Raw genomic sequence first — 18,433 nt, forward strand, 5'->3', positions numbered from 1 at the left:
AAAAAAAAAAAAAAAAAAAAAAGTAATGTAAATTAAAAAAAAAATAAAAAAAATAGGTAAGTTGAATAGTAATACATTTTTAAAAAAGTTAATAAAAGTTATTATTATTAATAATATTTATTATTAAATATGTCAAATATTATTAATAATATTTTTTATTATAAATACATAATGTAATCTAATACAATATAATACACAAACACAAATTAATTGAATTAATAAATAAAGCTTTAAAATAAAGTAATAAAATAAAAATAATGATCACAGATTTCCTTTTTTTTTTACCTTGTTTTTCAGCAGACCTCTGAGGTCACCAGCCTCTTTAAGTTTGGACTTGTATAACATCCAGCGGTAACGCAGCTCTTCTAGTTCCATGTCCTCCTCTGCGGACTTACTCTGCCGACCGACCATCAACTTCTGGAACTGACTCTGACCCCAAACTACATTGGCACGTAAACCCTTAAAAAAAATTAAAAACACAATTACTATGAGGGATTAGTGTGGGTGCAGTAGTTAAAGATTTGTGGATCATAATCCAGTTATTTAGAACCCAAAATTAACCTGTTGCTCAAAAAAAAAAAAAAATTACAGACCAATTCTGTCTTAGAAATTTGATGTCCACAATATGATCACACAAGCTTTTGCAGTTTTCTGATGCGAGTACAGTACCGTTCAAAAGTTTGGGGTCTGATTTCTTTATTTTTAATGTTTTAGAAAGAAGACTCGTATGCTCATCAAGGCTGCTTTTATTTAATCAAAAATACAGTAAATACTGAAGAATTTTGAAACAGTAATTATTTATTACAATTTAAAATAACTTTCTATTTGAATATATCTTAAAATGTAATTTATTCCTCTGATGGCAAAGCTGAATTTTCAGCAGCCACTACTCCAGTCTTCAGAAATCATTCTAATATGCTAATTTGGTGCTCAAGAAACATTTCTTATTATTATCAATGTTGAAAACAGTTGTGCTGCTTCATAATATCATTTTTTCAGTTGACTAATAAGCAGATCTGATTCACACTCATCAGTTTTTAATGACATTACAGATAAATTGAATTTCTTTATAGGAAAAAAATGACTGATTAAAAAAAATTTGTCCACATAGAAATAATATCCAATAGATTTTTTTAAACACTTTATGGGCACATTATACTGAAAATCTATCAATTATTCCTATAAGAAGTTCTGTAAAAATCTGTCTGAATTAGCAACAGTTATTAATGGAGAAGGAAGCAGTTTCTGCTAACATGAAGTCAGGTTTTAGTATTGAAGCATTAGTATTGGGCACTTTGTCAGCTGTAGGGGGATTTAAATAACTGAAGACAAACTCAATGTGGCTTTTTCTCCCCACAGAGCACAATACACAAAAGACTGAAGTAGTTTCATGGTATATTCAACAGGAAGACCACCTATGAATTGCTGTTCAAGAGCTTTCCCAAATCAGAGCTGTGAAGCTGTGGCTGTGAACAAAAAAAGTGTCAATGTGACACAGTGGCTGTCATCAGATATGACAGTTTTCAGGTAGTTGTGAAGTCTGAATTTTTCCAAGCCTGGGGTAAAACCTGTGCACAAGCCTTTCAAAGCTTCACAGAACTGCAACTACAATTGTACTGATGTAAACATACGCACAGCACACTACACATCAGTTTCTCACAGACATGTAGCTTCACATACCGGAAATTATCCAGCATGTTCTGTGTGACCAAATTAAAATATCACACTGTGCTTTGTTGAATAAGATATCAAAGCTATCAAAGATTGTTTTTTACTCTAACACTTTTTGATATTTTGGACTTCGCATGAAACTTTAATCAAAAACAGATCAAAAGAAAGCAAAAAAATGTAACAAATACCACCAACCTTGAGTGTATTCTGTCTTATCCTCAGTTCTTTAGCACTCAAGGATCTTTGGTTGTTCAGAATTCCTGTGAGTTTGTCATTTTCCTCGTGAAGCCACGCTTCAAACTCCCTCCTCTGAGCCTCCATATCAGCATGATGCTGGGGCCCCCGAGAGCCCATCTGCAGCAGAAATGAAGAGACATCCCTCTGTCCATTTATGATTATAGCCTAGGTACTGCTTGCATAATAGTGGCTTTAGGGCTGGGTGATCTAGCTAAAAAATTATCTCTATATTTTTCCAAGCCTTTTGATGATATTGCACATCTCTTTTTATGTATTTGCTCTGAAATAGCACCAGACTCAGAGTATGACTCAACATGTTTAATAATGTAAATTAAAGTAAAAATCTAAAGTAAAAAGTAAAAATCTAGTTTAAAATAAAGACATGTTTTTCACTAAATGAATAAAAAAGTTTGGGTTCGGAATGTTTTTTTTAATGACATTTTAGAAAGAAGTTTCTTATGCTAAATAAACTGTAAAAACTTAAAATATATTTTTTTCTATTTTGATATATTTTAAAATGCAATTTATTCATGTGATACCTATAAAAGGCTTGAAAATTTGAATTCTAACAGTTCTTATCATTTTTTGCTATTTATGTTTCAATCAGACATTATTATACCTATAATTCAAAAGACAAGGAGAGATCTCAAAATATTATAAAGCTTAAATGGTCAACCCCTGCATCAAGTAAAAGCACTGGAATAATTTCTGTCATTTAGTTACATTGCAAGCAAAATCACTGCAAATGCATATTTTGATATAATACCCAGCCCTTATGGTGACTGTCAAAATAACAAGAATCATATTTTAATCATCCTAACCTCAATGTCATCAGGGGGGATCTGTGACGGCCGCATCCTTTTCTGTGCATCAGAGTCAATCCCACTTAAAAAGCTGTATCTACCTTTTATATCCAGGTCTTCAATCCCAGAACCAGCTTTGTGTTGTTCAACCCATTCCCCAGTCCAACCACCACTGCTGATCATGTCACTTTCGTCCATCCCAGTCCGCTTCCTGTTCACCTTACGGTCACTTCCAGATATGACTGCATCCACCTCATCATCCATGGACTGGTCTTGGTAAGTCCACTCTCTTCTCCAGACCTCTGAAACTCCTGGTCTTGAGATGCCCTCAGGAAGCACAATTCGAATTCGATCTGGATTTGCTTCCATGTTCCTCTCTGGTTCTGGGTGGCCTGTTAATTCTGATCCATGGTAGGATCTCTGATGCTGGTCTGTTCCCTCATCTCCTTTGGCAAGTCCCACTTCAAAGTTTGAAGCCGTTCCCTGGTGATGCCCTTCTGCCCATCTGTCCAAGAACTCGGTTCTCTGTAATAGGGAATCTTGGTCGCCTGTGGCTGCATGTTCATTCAGAAGCCTAATAAGTTATGGTGAAAGTAATACATAGGTGGTCAAAAACTCAATTTATATTATATATTCAGTAGTGATAAAGTGATACTGACCAGATCAGTGATTACTCAGTCAATATTTGTCTATTTTGAAGTATTTCACACAGAAAAATTACACATATCACACCTTTAAAATTCTTTGTTCAATAGCAAATGTTACATTCTGGATATTTTTCTTCAACTTTTGACTAGTAAACATCGTACAAACTAGAGCTCGACCGATATATCGTTTTGCCGATATTATCGGCCGATATGAGCCTGTCGCCGATATATCAGTATCGGCGAATATGCTGCCGATATGAAATTTTTTTTTACAGAACATATAATGCAGATAAAATGCTTGAAATGGTGTAATTACTTAGTTTGTCCAGCAGAGCGCGCTCCATTGTTTGCTACTGGCCACCTGGATGAAACGCTTTAAAGCTTAAGTCTACGGAAAACCATTGAAACTTTGAATGGCCATATCTACATAACGGCGCGGCAAATCCGCACCAAATTCGGGGGATCCCTTCAGCTCGAGGAACCCTCTCGAACGCGAATCGAGTGTACGTCTCGAGGCCCTCTTTCGGATTGGAGATTAAAATAATAGCAGATTTGTCTCATTTTAAATGAATGGTAAAAACTGAGATAAAAAAATTACTTAAACCGGAATTTTAATTTTACTATGGTAAAATAAATATTCAAACCATGTGTGTTACAACTAACCCCCGTTACTTTGTGCATCTATATTATGCATAACCCCTATATTATGTCACACTTCTCTAGTAAGTTTCGTCTGTGTATGAAGACAGTGGCGCAAATCCGTGAATGAATGTTCCGAAGTGAAATAAACATCAACGGAATACAGTTGAATGGGATATATCGGTATCGGCCTTTTTTTTTAAATTCCCTAATATTGGTATCAGCCCCAAAAAACCCATATCGGTCGAGCTCTAGTACAAAAACAGCACTGATTCACAAAGCAATCAACAATAATTACAATCAAGATGACCAGATGAACTGGGTGCAGTACAAACAGAATGTGAAATATGTCTTTTCTAATTCCTATGAGGTTTGCTCAACAGGCATGACAAAATGTCATAATTATGCTCCTTGAGTCATAGTTTCTCGCTATTTAATACCATCAACACCCAGTATTACTGCAGACATTACTTCTAACCTGTAAAGATTGAGACTAAGCGTGTGGAGGGACATCCAGGTCTCTCTGAGGCGTTTAAGGTCTTGCTGGATGTGAACTTTGCCTTCATCAGAAGTTCTGGCCAGCACAGTCTGACCCTGAGCCTCTGTCTGATGAAGCTGAAGCTCCTTCTCTGGAAATTCTCCTAGCGCCCTCTAGAGGACAACAAGTGATACAAGGCTGTGTCTAAAATACTACAGACATGCATGCACAGGCAAGCATTTTTTGCTTTTGTGACATGACTCAAGTGACTTAAGTAGTAATAGAAGTAATACACAACAACTATCTGACTTTTTCAATCTTGTTAAATATCTTTATACAATGGGTTAAAGTGTAGAATTATCATTCTCAAAATGTACTACGGTATTCATGTTTTCTGCCAAAATACAGGTGCTGCATCAATTAACCAATGATGAAAATAACTGACAACAAATGTTTAATTATCATTTAGTTTGGTCTGTATTCTTATATTCAAGAATTCAATTTTTTAAAACCAATTTCTATTACTCTTCTTGAGATTTTCTTAATTTCCAGGACTGAAAATAGGCCTAATTCTAATTGGCTGATATTTCTTTTCCAGGTTTTCCATAACAGTGTTAACTCTTCATCAACCATACATTTTTATTTTTTATTAACAGCCAAGTCAATTAAGAACAGCTTCTTATTTTCAATAACAGCCTGGCATAAACATTTTATTTTTGTATTTTGTATTTGTTTCATTTATAAAGTGTTTGGAAGCCTATAGTTTGGACATTGTTTAAATTATGTTTTGGAATGTTTTACCATGTTTCTAACAAAATATTTTTTTTACTTAAATGTTTGGCTTCTTCATTCAGATTATTGAACAAATAAATCAACATTAATGTATTATTCAAATAAAATATAAAAAATATAATGTAAACCATAATAATAGTAATAATAATATCACAATAGATTAAAATGAGATCCTTCAAACATTGCAAAAAGCTTTCAGAAGCTCTGTACTTAATTTCACTTTTCTTAATTAACAGTAACATTAACTGTAGTAAATTGCTCATAGATGTACCTCAGCCTCATGCTGGCGGTTATTGATGCTCCATTCTCCATCTGATCCACGAAACGACTCGAGCTTCTGTCTCATGATCATTAACCACTTCTCCATATTCAGAATATTGTCATGGAAACTCTCATGTTCTGCAATGTTCTCCTCACTTTCATTCACCTTTATCTGGCATGAACAACAACACCACATACTGTATAAACATAAACACACATTATGAACACTAAAACAGACGTGAGAAGGATTTTAATGCAATAAAATTCTGGTATCTTTTCAGAAAAAAAAATCTCTTTAGGCCACAAGTGTGCATTAAAACTGAAATAAGGAGGTTTGATCAAGGCCTTCACAGTCATCTTCTTCATCATCATCATCATGATCAACACACAGCAGGAGGTGTGGAAACCGGGGTGTGATCACAGCGGTTTCCACAGATCTTCAGGGTTAAATCAGAATCACTTGTGAAGTTGGGCATTTTGAAGTGGCTAGTAAAAAGATATGTAGCCTCCTCTCATTATTCAGAATTTTTATGATATTTTTATAATTTCTATCAATTAACAATAAAAATATTATGAATATGAGGAATAGTTCTTTCAAAAAAGAAAACTCAGAATTTGAAAATTCAGAACATACAGAATTTTTTTCAACAGATTTTGTTTTGTATCATGGATGCCTTGGCTTGTAATAAGTCATGTTCAAACAATATTTGTAAGTGCGATGCATGAGCATGACACCCTTTTGTAAATTCCACAACAAATCTTTGATTGTCCCACAGAATCATTCATTTCCATGAAAAAATCCATTAAAAAAAATCTACTTCCATTAAATGCTGCTCTTTTGAACATTGTATTCATCAAAGAATGCTGGAAAAAATGTATCATGGTTTCCACAAAAATATCAAACAGTAAAAGCAGTTTTCAATATTAATAATAAGAAGAAATGTCTCTTGAACACCATATTAGCATATACAGTACTAGAATGATTTCTGAAGGATCATGTGAAGGATCACTGAAGACTGGCGTAATGATGCTGAAAATTCAGTTTTACCATCACAGGAACAAAATTACATTTTAAAATAATTAAAATAGAAATCAGTCATTTTAAACTGTAACAATATCTTACACTACCACTGTTTTTATAGTATTTTTATTGTATTTATTGTATTTTTGATCAAATAAATGCAGTCTTACAGAGCAAAAGAAACTTTTGAACAATATGAGGGTTACAGATTGATGACAGATTTCTCATTTTTGGAAGAACTACAATTTGAATGAAATTTACAACCACAGATAAGAAATTAGAAGTATCTTGAGTAGAACAAATCTTACCCGAACCGCCTTATAAAGCAATTTCCAGTCCGCATACAGACGTTCAAACTTTGTCCTGTTTGCAGGGTTGGATGAAACCAGCGTCTCGAGAGCTATGATCTGGGCTTCACAATCTTCCAAGTCCTTTCTAATGACCTGCAGAGAGATGCACACTCATTTTACATTCAGTCTGCCACTAGCGAGTCTTTCCCGCTCCCACCTGGACAAGCCACTCTGATCAATCAGCGCAAACACATTGAGCTCAGCGTGACATAACTCCTAGCTCCTTAAATTATTCACATGACTCTTTTAGTGTGTGCCTGAAAGACGATCTAATCAAAAGTCACTGTATGTCTACAGCATACCACATGCAGAGATTAAAACCAAAACAGCTGTTTAAAAAGAAACTCAAAAAGGAGCGTGCAAAGCAAAAATGTTTGAAGTCGGAAACAGCAATAGGTTTCTGTTTTCTCTGCTGCTCACCCGGAGTTGGTCGGCCTGGGTCTTCTTGGCAAGAATGTCAGGTTGAAGTCCATCCGTTGTGATGAACCGCTCCTTTATGGAGCTTAGTTTTTTGTGTATGGAGTCATAGGCATCTGAAAAGTCCTTCGTCTTTGATATCAAACCCTAAGAACATTCAACAGGATACCAAATGGTTTGGGGTGTTGAGACAGGGATATAAGCAATATAAGAACACATTTATAACATGAGAATCTTAAAATAAAATAAAATATCAGTGGACAATATAAGAATATGTTTATATAATGATAATCTGAAAATAAAACAAAATAAAATAAGATAAAAAAATCTATCAGTGGGCAATTTAAGAATATATTTATATTATGATAATCTGAAAATTTATAAAAAATAAAATACAATAATAAAATAAAAAATATCTATCAGTGGGCAATATATGAAAACATTTATATCATAATCAGAAAATAAAATATTAGTGGGTGATACAAAAATACAGTTATATCAAGAAAATTTGAAAATAAAAACAAAACATTTAACAAATAAACTTTTTATGACAAAGTCATATAGAAACTACTGAATAATAGTTAATTTAAAACAACATCTAAAGGAGAGGTAGGCCTTATAATTTACATTTCATGAAGAATAAAGTTTTTTTTTTTTTTTGGAAAATACAATTTTATCTGCCTGCATACATTTATGGCGCTTTTCCACTGCGTGGTACGACTCGGTTCGGCACAGCTTGCGTTTCCACTGCAGTTCAGTACCGCTTTAGAGTGGGCGGGATTATTCACATGTCGTTATAGTTGCGACGCCTCTACTACCATGACTCCTAAAAAAAACTTTTTCATTCCGCGTCGCCCCATCAAGCTCTCGCTGGATCCGCTCCTCTGCTATCAACGAGAGTAACATCTGTTCTTCCGCAACAGACAACAAAACTTTTTGGTTGTTAAAAAAAGGTGCGCTCGTTCAAAAACGGTTGCGTTCGATCCTTCGCTGGCTGTGCTGATTTAAATCTAGCGGTTCTTTTGTGTTTGTGTCGCAAGTTCAGTGACGCAGGCAGTGACGATTCTCTCCGGCCAATCCGTGATCGGCAGAGTTTACACGTCACGTTTTTGGTAATGGTACGGTTCACTTGGAACCCCAACCGAGGTGGTACTAAAAAAGTACCAGGTACCAGGTACTGTACCTAGTGGGAAAACCCCCAAAAAGTGAACCGTACCGAGCCGTACCATGCAGTGGAAAAGCGCCATTAGACGAATAAACAGGGCTTCTCTTCTTTTCAGCCGGACATGATATGCATTAACTTTGACCACATTTTTTTGTTATGCAAGACTATGCATGTTTTGGCTAATGGCGGGGTAAAGAGCATTGATGTAGCTCAGGCATTTACAGTCTGTACGTACAGCAGTACAATTTTGAGCTGTGGTTGGTGGGATACCTGCAGGCGGTTCTTGCGCTTTAGGAGCTGGCTGTGGAGTAACTCTCTCTTCCTCACATCCCCGCTGAGCTCTTTCAACAGATCGTCAGCTTTCTCTTGGCCAAAAACTGAGATGAGCAGATCACTCTTCACCTGGAGCAAACTCAAGCGCTCCTGGAGCTGCACGCTGTTTTTAAGTAACTTCTACAAAGAATAAAACAAAAGAAGAAAGAGCACACTCAATAACTTCAAAGAGAACAAAGCACTAACACTGAATTAAGGTGCCAAGATTAAAGCAAAAATCACTGCAAATGCTTAAATACAATATGATCATATCCACAACAGATCGTAGCATAAACTCGATATATAACCTTTATTTTCTCAAAACAAAGTGTAAATCAGGTGTCAAAAATACTGAACGGGAAAACATCACAACATTCAAAGTGAAAAAAAGGCTGACCTTCAATACAACTCAAATCTCTGCAACAGGGGTTCAGGGCTCAACAAAAACTCGAAATGAGAGATTCAAACCACAGTATCACACAGTAATGTTATTTAGCTGGCTAACATAAAAGGTTTTGTGTAAATTGCAAGAACTACTTGACAACCCGGAAATTACCATTTAAACTGGGCTAAAAATTATAAATAAATTATAAACTGTTTTGCACTGTAAGCCATAATTTCTTTTTGAGTCCTGAAGTTAATATTTGCTCTGAATGATTTAATTCACATACAAGTCTGATCACAAATTGGTTATTTCGGTACAATTCATAATTTTTATAATTTTATAATTTTTTACAATTCAAATGTTTTTAAACATTTTTGAAAAAAAGTCTCTTATGCTCATCAAGGCTGCATTTATTTGATCAAAAATACAGTATTGAAAAGGTTAGCATTTATTTGAAACATAAAAACGTAGAATAATTTACTTCTATATGCTGCACGAGCAGAGCGATTTGGGAGAAATCCGTCACCTCGGCAGAGGCCTCCAGGACCTGAGAAACCACCTGACTCCATTGGCTGAAGCCATACAGAGGATCCTGCAGTATCTGCCGGAGAGCCATCTCACTCTCAGAGGACAGCCTAAAAGATCTGCCTTTCACACTGCCACAGGAAACACAAAACAACTCTACTTAGTAGTCCTACACAGTGTGAGCTTATAGAGCTTTCAACAGATGGCTGCCACCAAACAACTGAATAAATAACTGCAGTAAACCCTGTGTGTAATGCACTAATTGTTTGAAGTGCTTACATTAGCACTCTTTTAGGGCTGGATACACATTGTTTACGGCTGACTAGACTTGTGTGACTTGACATCACGTTGACAGTAACACAATGAGGACAGAAACCTACATGACGAGCCTCCCATTGTGTCTGCATGACAGAATGTTTACCAACGACATTATCAATAGCTAATGATTAATAAAATATCCATCAAAGTATTTCTCCTTGGCTCATTCCTCCTTTGCCAGAGGCTCTTTTCGTGTGTGGTTGCTACTCACCTCTGGTACTCTTTCACCACTGCTAGCATCTCATCAGACAGGCTTTTGGAGTCTTGTGGGAATCGGAATAGCTCTTTCAACCGGGATTTCAGCTGTTCCACCCTGGGCTCCTCTGCAATGAGCTTGTTGCGCACTCCCTGAAATGTGGACGTAGAGAACTAATCAATGAAATAAGTACACACACATAGTGTGTTTGAAGGCAGCTCATTCAAGCAGGGCATAAATGCAGAATTTCTCCACATGGGGTCCAGACAGCTTTCATTGATCTAAAAAAGATTTTCATCCTTGTTGGTTTTCCCCCACTGCTTACAGCAAACTTTATCTAATTGGTTACTTTGATGGACTGAAATAAAGTGTACACACACACACACGCGCCAACAGTGGCTTAATGGCTTAAAAGTGTTTTTTTTTTTTTACTAAATGAAAACAAGAAAACATTTCACGATTGTCATGTAATAATTAAAAATATTTAATATGCATAACGTACTTTTTTTTTTTTAATTAAGATTTATTTTTGCCTTTATTATGATAGAACAGTGGAGAGCAGACAGGAAGCGAAGTGGGAGAGAGGATGGGATCGGGATAGGTCCTCAATCCTGGATTCGAACTCAGGACGCCCGTAACACAATGGCGTTATATGTCGGCGCACTTGCCGACTAGGCTATCGGCATGGACTAAAGTAGTAATTTTAAACAGCAATATTGTCAACAATATCTAAAATGATCTATAATGCTATTTTTACCACATAGGCCTATATTATGCCATAATATAGGATTAACTGCACTTACAACCTTTAATGCCATTTTTGCTAATGATGTTTAAATCACAGACAGTACTAAAGCATCTCAACGTCTAATAAGTCGAATTTAGATAGAAAAAGTGGATAGCGTATAATGAAGCCCTATACTAATGTCTACTGCAGTTAGTGAATAAGATTCAGGTCATTTGCACTGAAATACAGCATACAAAGTGTCAAAACTTCATAGTGAATTTGGAGGTATGCCACACTACTACTCTTTCAAAAACAACTTGTAGAATTAGTTTTACTATGGCTCAAATTACTGTCTCACCCCACACAGGAATTTACCTAAGGCATTCCCTAAATCACCGTAGGTATCATGTGCTGTCACAAAAATATGCTGAGTCTGCATCTGTATCCTACAAGAAGACATAAGAAGACTATTTGGGAGTGATGAGAGAGACGAACAGAGTGCTAACCGTGTGCGTCTTCCATTGAGCTACCATATTTTCCTCAGTCCTCTCTCCATCCCTGCTTTCCAGATCACTGCTGAGGTTCTGGACCAAGGTTCGAAGCTGCTCCAGGTCCGTCCACAGCTCCTTACAACGGTTTGAATACTCGCTCTCAGAGTCCAGTGAGCTCTGGAGCTCTTCTTGATTCTCCAGCAGTGCTTGGCGCAACCTCTGCCAGGCCTGCCTCAACTCCTCCATCTCTTTTGTGATCTTCTCTGCACCTGCTGGAGACGTGTTGGCCTTCACAGCTTCAGACAGGTTTTCAATGTGCTGGAGAGTGAGCTCTTCTTTGGCTATACTAGCATTCAGTTCCTGATAGAAGTTGGATGGGTAGAAAATAATGAATTATTTATAATTCATTTCACAAATTCTTTTTAATATATTAGCAACAAGGCCTTCTAAACGTTAAGAGAGGTGGAACGTGATACAATGGCCCAAGACATTGGCCTGTATCAGTACACAGACCAGTAATTAAGAATTACTGCAAATAGAATACACAATGATTACTAAAACTTCATATACAATCAGTGTTGTATTTGTTAACTAAAGCTAAAACTAAATCTATTAAAAATTGTAATTGAAATAAAGCTGAAATAAAATAAAAACTTGGTAACTAATTGAAGTACTAAACTTACTAAAACTAAAAATCAATTATTAATTATATATAGAACATATTACACATAACAATTATTTAAACTAGCTAAAGTTAAAAATGAAATTATAAAAATAAAAGCTTATTCAAAATATTATAATAGTATATCATACTAAAGCAATATACTGATCTATTTAAATAATTAATATTAATAAGTATATATAAATTATTATTATTTATTATTATAAATAATTAATAACTATAATAATAAAATTAATTACAGGGTCATATCATTTTTTAAATCATTTTGTTTTGGTCCCACATTTAACTCTGACCGTTGTCATATAAATATATATGCAAAATGGCAGCAGCATCAACAGTGAAAGTCAGGTCAAGTTTATTAATATAGCAATTTTCAAAATACATATTGTTTTAAAGCAGCTTTACAGAAGATCATTCCCTAATCCCCAGTGAGCAAGTTAAACACGACTGTGGCAAAGAAAGAAACCGCATAGGCAGTGAGGGAGGATAACTTGACAAATTTTATTATAGTTGACATTTTTTCTTTTTTAATATGGAATGCTAGATGAATTAATAGAGAAATTAATGTGGTGAAGTACCTTCCTGTCAACAACAAGGTCTTTTTAGTGTATTAATGTTACTATGAAAACAAAGAATGAGTCCAAGGATGTGAACAGCTCATAGTTTTATTCATAGTCATAGTAATCAGATTTTTCATATGACCCTTTATTACAGTAGCCCGAAGTGAAAACGAGGACGCAAATTAGCAAGTACTCAGCTAAACTGGAATGACATCTCCACAGTTTGACTTCCAAAACAGGAATGATTTTCCCAGTTGACCATTCTGACCTCCCCTCCCCCAAATAAGTAGGTCATTGTACCTGCAGGGCTTTCAGCCTATTTTGTGTCGTATCCTCCATGTCGCTGAAACGGCTGACTTCTTCTGTTTTAGACATCAGCCAGGTTTGAAATTTATCAACGCAACTTTGGTACTGCTGGTGCTCCTCTGCTATTTTCTGTGCCAATGTTAATCTTTCCTGCACGCATTTAAAAAAATAAAAAATAAATAAAACATAAAAATCATATCTCTGACATTATAATACTATTTCCCATTTGATGATCTTGATTAATTCTGCAGGTAACAGCAATACATGAATGATGCATTAAGAATTATAATATAGGTTAAATAATAAATTATACACTACCATTCAAAAGTAAAATAAAAAATACTTTTATTCAGCAAGCATGCATTAAATTGGTTACAACATTTCTATTTTAAATAAATGGTGTTTAGTATTAAAAATGCAAACGGTTATTTTAAATTGTAATAATATTTTTGTTTTACTGTATTTTTGATCAAATAAATGCACAAAAGCCTTTCAAAAACAATAAAAATTATTACTGACCCCAAACTTTTGAAAGGTAAAGTAATTTTCACTAATATCCCCTAATAATATCCCTAATAATTAATTCTTTCATAACTATAAAAGTGTAACACAAGCTACAACCTGTCAGTGACAGCAACGGAAAACGGATAACTTATTGAGACTAGATCTTTTGAATGACCGTCAAGAGTGAGTGTAAAAAAATTAGAAGACAGAAGATTAAAAGGCTGTTTTAACTTATTTAACATGCTGAACAACCTTATAAAACATTAACAATACAATACAGCTTCAAAAGGTTTCCAATCCTTCAAATGCAGCATTTTAATGTAGAACAAAGGCATTACCTTCAAAACTCGAAAACATTCTGAAATGAGTCACCACACAAATTAATTTAGGCTGTTTGGTTGTCAGTGATAAGAAAAGAAAACTCAAGGTTTACCTGTGCTCGGTCTCGAATGTGGTCATAGGCATCTTGAAGACCCAGCTGAGCCTTCTCATCTACGCTAGGGTCTTTGGTGCGGTTGAACAGGGCTGCAGCCTCATCCAGAAGCCTCTCTAGAAACTGAGCCTGCGCTTGAATGTCACTGTGAAGGACCCGCAGATGATCCACCTGCCACAGCTTCTCTTGGAGACCCAGCTGCATCTCAAGCAGAGGCTCCAGAGACCTGTGCATCTTCTCCAGCCACATCCCAAACTCCTCATAGGCCTTCAGGTATTCACTCCAGTGCAGCCACACCCACTCGATACGACTGTCAGAGGGGCACAAAAATAATCAAATTAATAAATACATTTTCAGATGTAAGGATACACAGCATTTCCCATTGTTCTCTATATAATTATAAAGGTAAAACTTTCAAAATTTTCATTATATATATATATATATATATTGTATAAAATAAATTAAATATTTGTATTATTACACAGTTTTTATTTTATAGACAGACAGACAGCTAGATAGATGATCTATGGACAAAGCCTGTACCTGTGACAATGAATGATGTAGGTTGACGTCTCCTCCCAGAGTGCTTTTATATCTTTGAGTTTCGAAAGAGTCTGATTCTTCATCTCTTCATCTCCATTTCGAAGCAGAGCTTCAGAAGCCACCAACACCCTGTCCATCTTTACATGGCCTTCAGGCTCTGAGCTATGAATTTTCTTTACAACAAATGGAAATTTTAAATTGATGAGTCTGTATATCTCTTGGGAAACTGTCTCAAAAGCTTTTGAGAAATTAAAATGAGAAACTGAGATCAGACCACACCCTCAATAGGCCAAAGGTCAAGGAAGGTCTCACCTCTGTTTCTCGGAGCCTGACCTCCAGCGCTGATCTGGGTCCTTGGGTGTTATCGTTTTGCTTAAGCCTCTCCTGGACAGCCTGCATCCAGGAAAGGGCTTCTGCCAAACTTTCCCTGAACTCATGCTGCTCTTGCTGGGTCATTAGGTTAGGGCTGACCTAATGCAAAAACACATTTTCTAAATTCCAAAACAGCGGTGAATTTCATTTCCAAATTCCAAAACAGCACACATTAATTTTAATCAATTAAACAGATTCTTTTATCCAAAGTGTCTCTGGAGGCCAACTGGCAAATCCAAAGGCAGGTCTGTTCACTGATAACACCCCTGAGCAGCTATTTACAGACTGAAATCTGGTCAAAATTATGTCTATAACATTTCAAATTTGGAATATAGATTGAATAACAATAGTATCATAAATTGTGGTTCTTTAGCTCTAATCGACCAGCTAATGCACATTCTGGAGTAAACAAACAGGCAATTGAATCTTTGAAGTAAAGGGCGGAACTTTCCATTCCTACAGCTGCTATTCTGAGCACTGTAACGCCCCCAACAAAAAGCGATGATTAGCATTACAATTTCTCCTATTTATATATACTACCATTCAAAAGTTTGGGGTCTGTAAGAATTTTAAAGGAAATTAATACTTTTATTATACTGTTTTAAATACACAGCAAAGACATTTATAATCTTACAAAAGATTTCTGTTTCAAATAAATACTGTTCTAAGTAGCACATCAGTTTTCAAAACTTGAAAAAGCACTAAATCAGCATATTGATTTCTGAAGAATCATGTGACACTGAAGCTGAAATATAAATATATTAAAAATAGCTACTCTGAAATATATTAAAATATTTACTGTATTTTTAAGCAGCCTTGGTGAGCATAAAAGACTTATTCTTTCTAAAAAAAAAATCTTATCCCAAACCTTTGAATGGTAGTGTATATGATACATAAATATTTCCACTCCTTAAAAATGTCTCTAGTAGACAATGCCAAGTCATAGGTTTGATTTCAAGGGGACACATACTAAAAGATGTATACCTCATCTTGAATACATCAAGACACTTTGGATAATGGTTTGATAAGTGAATGAAGGTAAAAAAAAAAAAAACTTTTAGGACACCTTAAGCAACTTCTCATAAAAAAAAACAAAACTAAACTGGTAACCATAATTTTTTGCTAAAATACCATTGTTATTGCAAAAAAAAAAACTCTTCATTTGGTATTACTGCCATTTAAAAATAAAATTAAACAAAACAGTATGACAGAAAAAGCAGCAGAACGAACATGACAGGATCTTACCGTGTTGGAAGGAAATCCCATATAAATATAAAAACTCTAGACACTTTTATAGTAGTAACAACAAACTGTAGTAATTACGTGAATTTGGCGGGCTTGCTGTGCTCACAAATGGTGACAGTTCATGAATCACCCCTGGCAGCTGCTTTGAACCAAACACCTTTTGTTACCAGCCAATATTAGTAACCACCAAACCACTCCACCCTACAGTGCAATGTTCCCGCCAAACCCTGAACACTGGCCATGCTGCTGCATAACTTTTTTTAGGGGGCACGAAACACAATTCCTTGTGGCTACATATGTTCTTTCAAAACAAGAGATTGAATGAAAAGCAGAGCCAAATGTGGCCTTTTTTTCTTCTATACAGAGGGCGCCCTAAAAAGGATTATAAACCACTTTCCTGCATGAGTCATATCTCCCACAGCATTCCCTTCTCTGGCATTCCCATAACCCTTTTCATATGAAAATACGCAAACAATACATCTGGAGAACATTGTAATCCCTACTGCCATTGGTTTGGCCTTGAAAGTTATGCAATAAGTCCATGAACAAAACATATACATTAAAAATTCTATATTACTTATTACATTTTATTATATTTTTTTATGTATAATTATGTATGTGTGTGTGTGTGTATGCATGCACGCACACACGCACGCACGCACGCACGCACACACACACACACACACACACTCTGAATACAGATTACATATGATTAAATAAAGGGATGATAAAGGGACACTGAACATTACAGACCAAAGAAAATACATAGCTTAAATTGCATGTTACATTAGATTGCAAGAAACAAATGCTTCTCAAATGAAATCATATCCACCTATATCTCATATCTGTCCAGTTTAACGCTGTTATAAACACAGATAATCATATCAAGTCACAACCAAACACACACACTCTCTGAATACAGATTACATATGATTAAATAAAGGGATGATAAAGGGACACTGAACATTACAGTCCAAAGAAAATACATAGCTTAAATTGCATGTTACATTAGATTGCAAGAAACAAATGCTTCTCAAATGAAATCATATCCACCTATATCTCATATCTGTCCAGTTTAACGCTGTTATAAACACAGATAATCATATCAAGTCACAACCAAAACAACCCCACGCTCTCCTTTACACAATTATACGCTGATTTGCATACATGGAGCAGTTGAAGGTCTGTTCTCTGGCTGAATCTGTATACGTTACCACATAAATGCAACCTTAAACACACATATAATTTAGTGTAACAACAAAATATAGAGGATTACTGCCTCGAATGAAGCATGCGGACACAGTTAAGTGCATTAAATCCCACCGTGTTACACTTTATAAGCTGTAAACTTTGTGTTCAGAAAGTAACAGAACAGCAATGCAGCCACACAGAAATGACTGTGTGTACAGATCTCAAACAACCGATAAAGTGGTCGTACTTACGGATATATGTGCATCTGATGCGAGTATTTTTGATAAGAAATTACCTTAAGTTGCTCCTCGAGCTACAAAGTTGCAGTAATTCGTCAGGAAGTCAATGCAGGCCTGTCAGTTGCTTGGGCCGGTCGAGGAGGAGATCAGGCAGAAGCAGCACATCCGCCGAGTAACTGATGAGCGCACGTGACCATTCAAAAATAGAGCGGGCTTTACTAACCTTTATGGCGGGCGAAAAAAACTGTAAATAATTAATAAAAATAAATGTAATAAAAACGAATTAATTAATACCTAAATAACATCCCTCACCAATAAACCTCAAATGGCATAAAAGTCTGAGTATCAAGGAATTATTTTTAATTAGCTTTTTTAAAGGGAGTTTAGCACAAATGTGTTTTCCCCAGCATATTACTCAGACACAAAAATAACGAATCAAATATTTATTATAAATATGACATATCTAGCATTAGCTCAATTAATGAATGATGGTTTCAAGCCCATTGAACTCACCACTATTAAAAAGAATGTCTTAGTGCTGATAAAATAACCATATTGTAAATATCACATGAATAAATAGCTTTTTTTGTTTTTATTAACCTATTGAAAATTAGGTAAATAATCTATAAATCCCAAACAACTGGGAAGAAAATGAGCATTTCTGAGCCATGGACTCCCTCAGGAATTTCACATTAGAATAGCCATTTTAATTTATGAATAAAAAAAAGGTTTGTGGACAACATTGCTAGAACAAGACATGAAAGTCTCTTCATGAGGGAACACAGTGAATTAGCTTTCCAGATTGGCCTACAAACTGAAGTCACAACTGCACAGCTCAACTGCTTAAAATGGTTGAGTCTATTTGACTTTGTTGAATGGACATTCAGGATGACTTTATTATTGACTGATTTTTATATGCTTTC

At 35.4% G+C, this 18,433-nt stretch overlaps 1 protein-coding gene across 3 annotated transcripts in view; it reads right to left on the reverse strand.

Moving 5' to 3' along the window:
• LOC107693117 (nesprin-3-like) overlaps positions 1–17,648 on the reverse strand; it is a 22,833-nt gene extending 5,185 nt beyond the window's left edge. For 2 of the 3 annotated variants that reach the window (XM_016492379.1, XM_016492377.1), the window contains exons 1-16: positions 17,567–17,648; positions 14,776–14,934; positions 14,464–14,636; positions 13,921–14,230; positions 12,978–13,133; positions 11,451–11,795; positions 10,233–10,369; positions 9,660–9,834; positions 8,752–8,934; positions 7,320–7,463; positions 6,858–6,992; positions 5,539–5,700; positions 4,476–4,648; positions 2,730–3,285; positions 1,867–2,025; positions 286–459 (exon numbers count right to left, since the gene is read on the reverse strand). In XM_016492379.1, the coding sequence (XP_016347865.1) occupies positions 286–459; positions 1,867–2,025; positions 2,730–3,285; positions 4,476–4,648; positions 5,539–5,700; positions 6,858–6,992; positions 7,320–7,463; positions 8,752–8,934; positions 9,660–9,834; positions 10,233–10,369; positions 11,451–11,795; positions 12,978–13,133; positions 13,921–14,230; positions 14,464–14,636; positions 14,776–14,919 (3,126 nt within the window). In that variant the 5' untranslated portion in view covers positions 14,920–14,934; positions 17,567–17,648. Of the gene's footprint in view, positions 1–285; positions 460–1,866; positions 2,026–2,729; positions 3,286–4,475; positions 4,649–5,538; positions 5,701–6,857; positions 6,993–7,319; positions 7,464–8,751; positions 8,935–9,659; positions 9,835–10,232; positions 10,370–11,450; positions 11,796–12,977; positions 13,134–13,920; positions 14,231–14,463; positions 14,637–14,775; positions 14,935–17,522 lie in introns of all 3 variants that reach the window. The other variant, XM_016492378.1, reaches the window with a different exon arrangement.
• Positions 17,649–18,433: the final 785 nt, after the last annotated feature.

This window comes from Sinocyclocheilus anshuiensis, unplaced genomic scaffold (assembly GCF_001515605.1).
Source record: "Sinocyclocheilus anshuiensis isolate Anshui unplaced genomic scaffold, SAMN03320099.WGS_v1.1 scaffold222, whole genome shotgun sequence".
NCBI lineage: Eukaryota > Metazoa > Chordata > Actinopteri > Cypriniformes > Cyprinidae > Sinocyclocheilus > Sinocyclocheilus anshuiensis.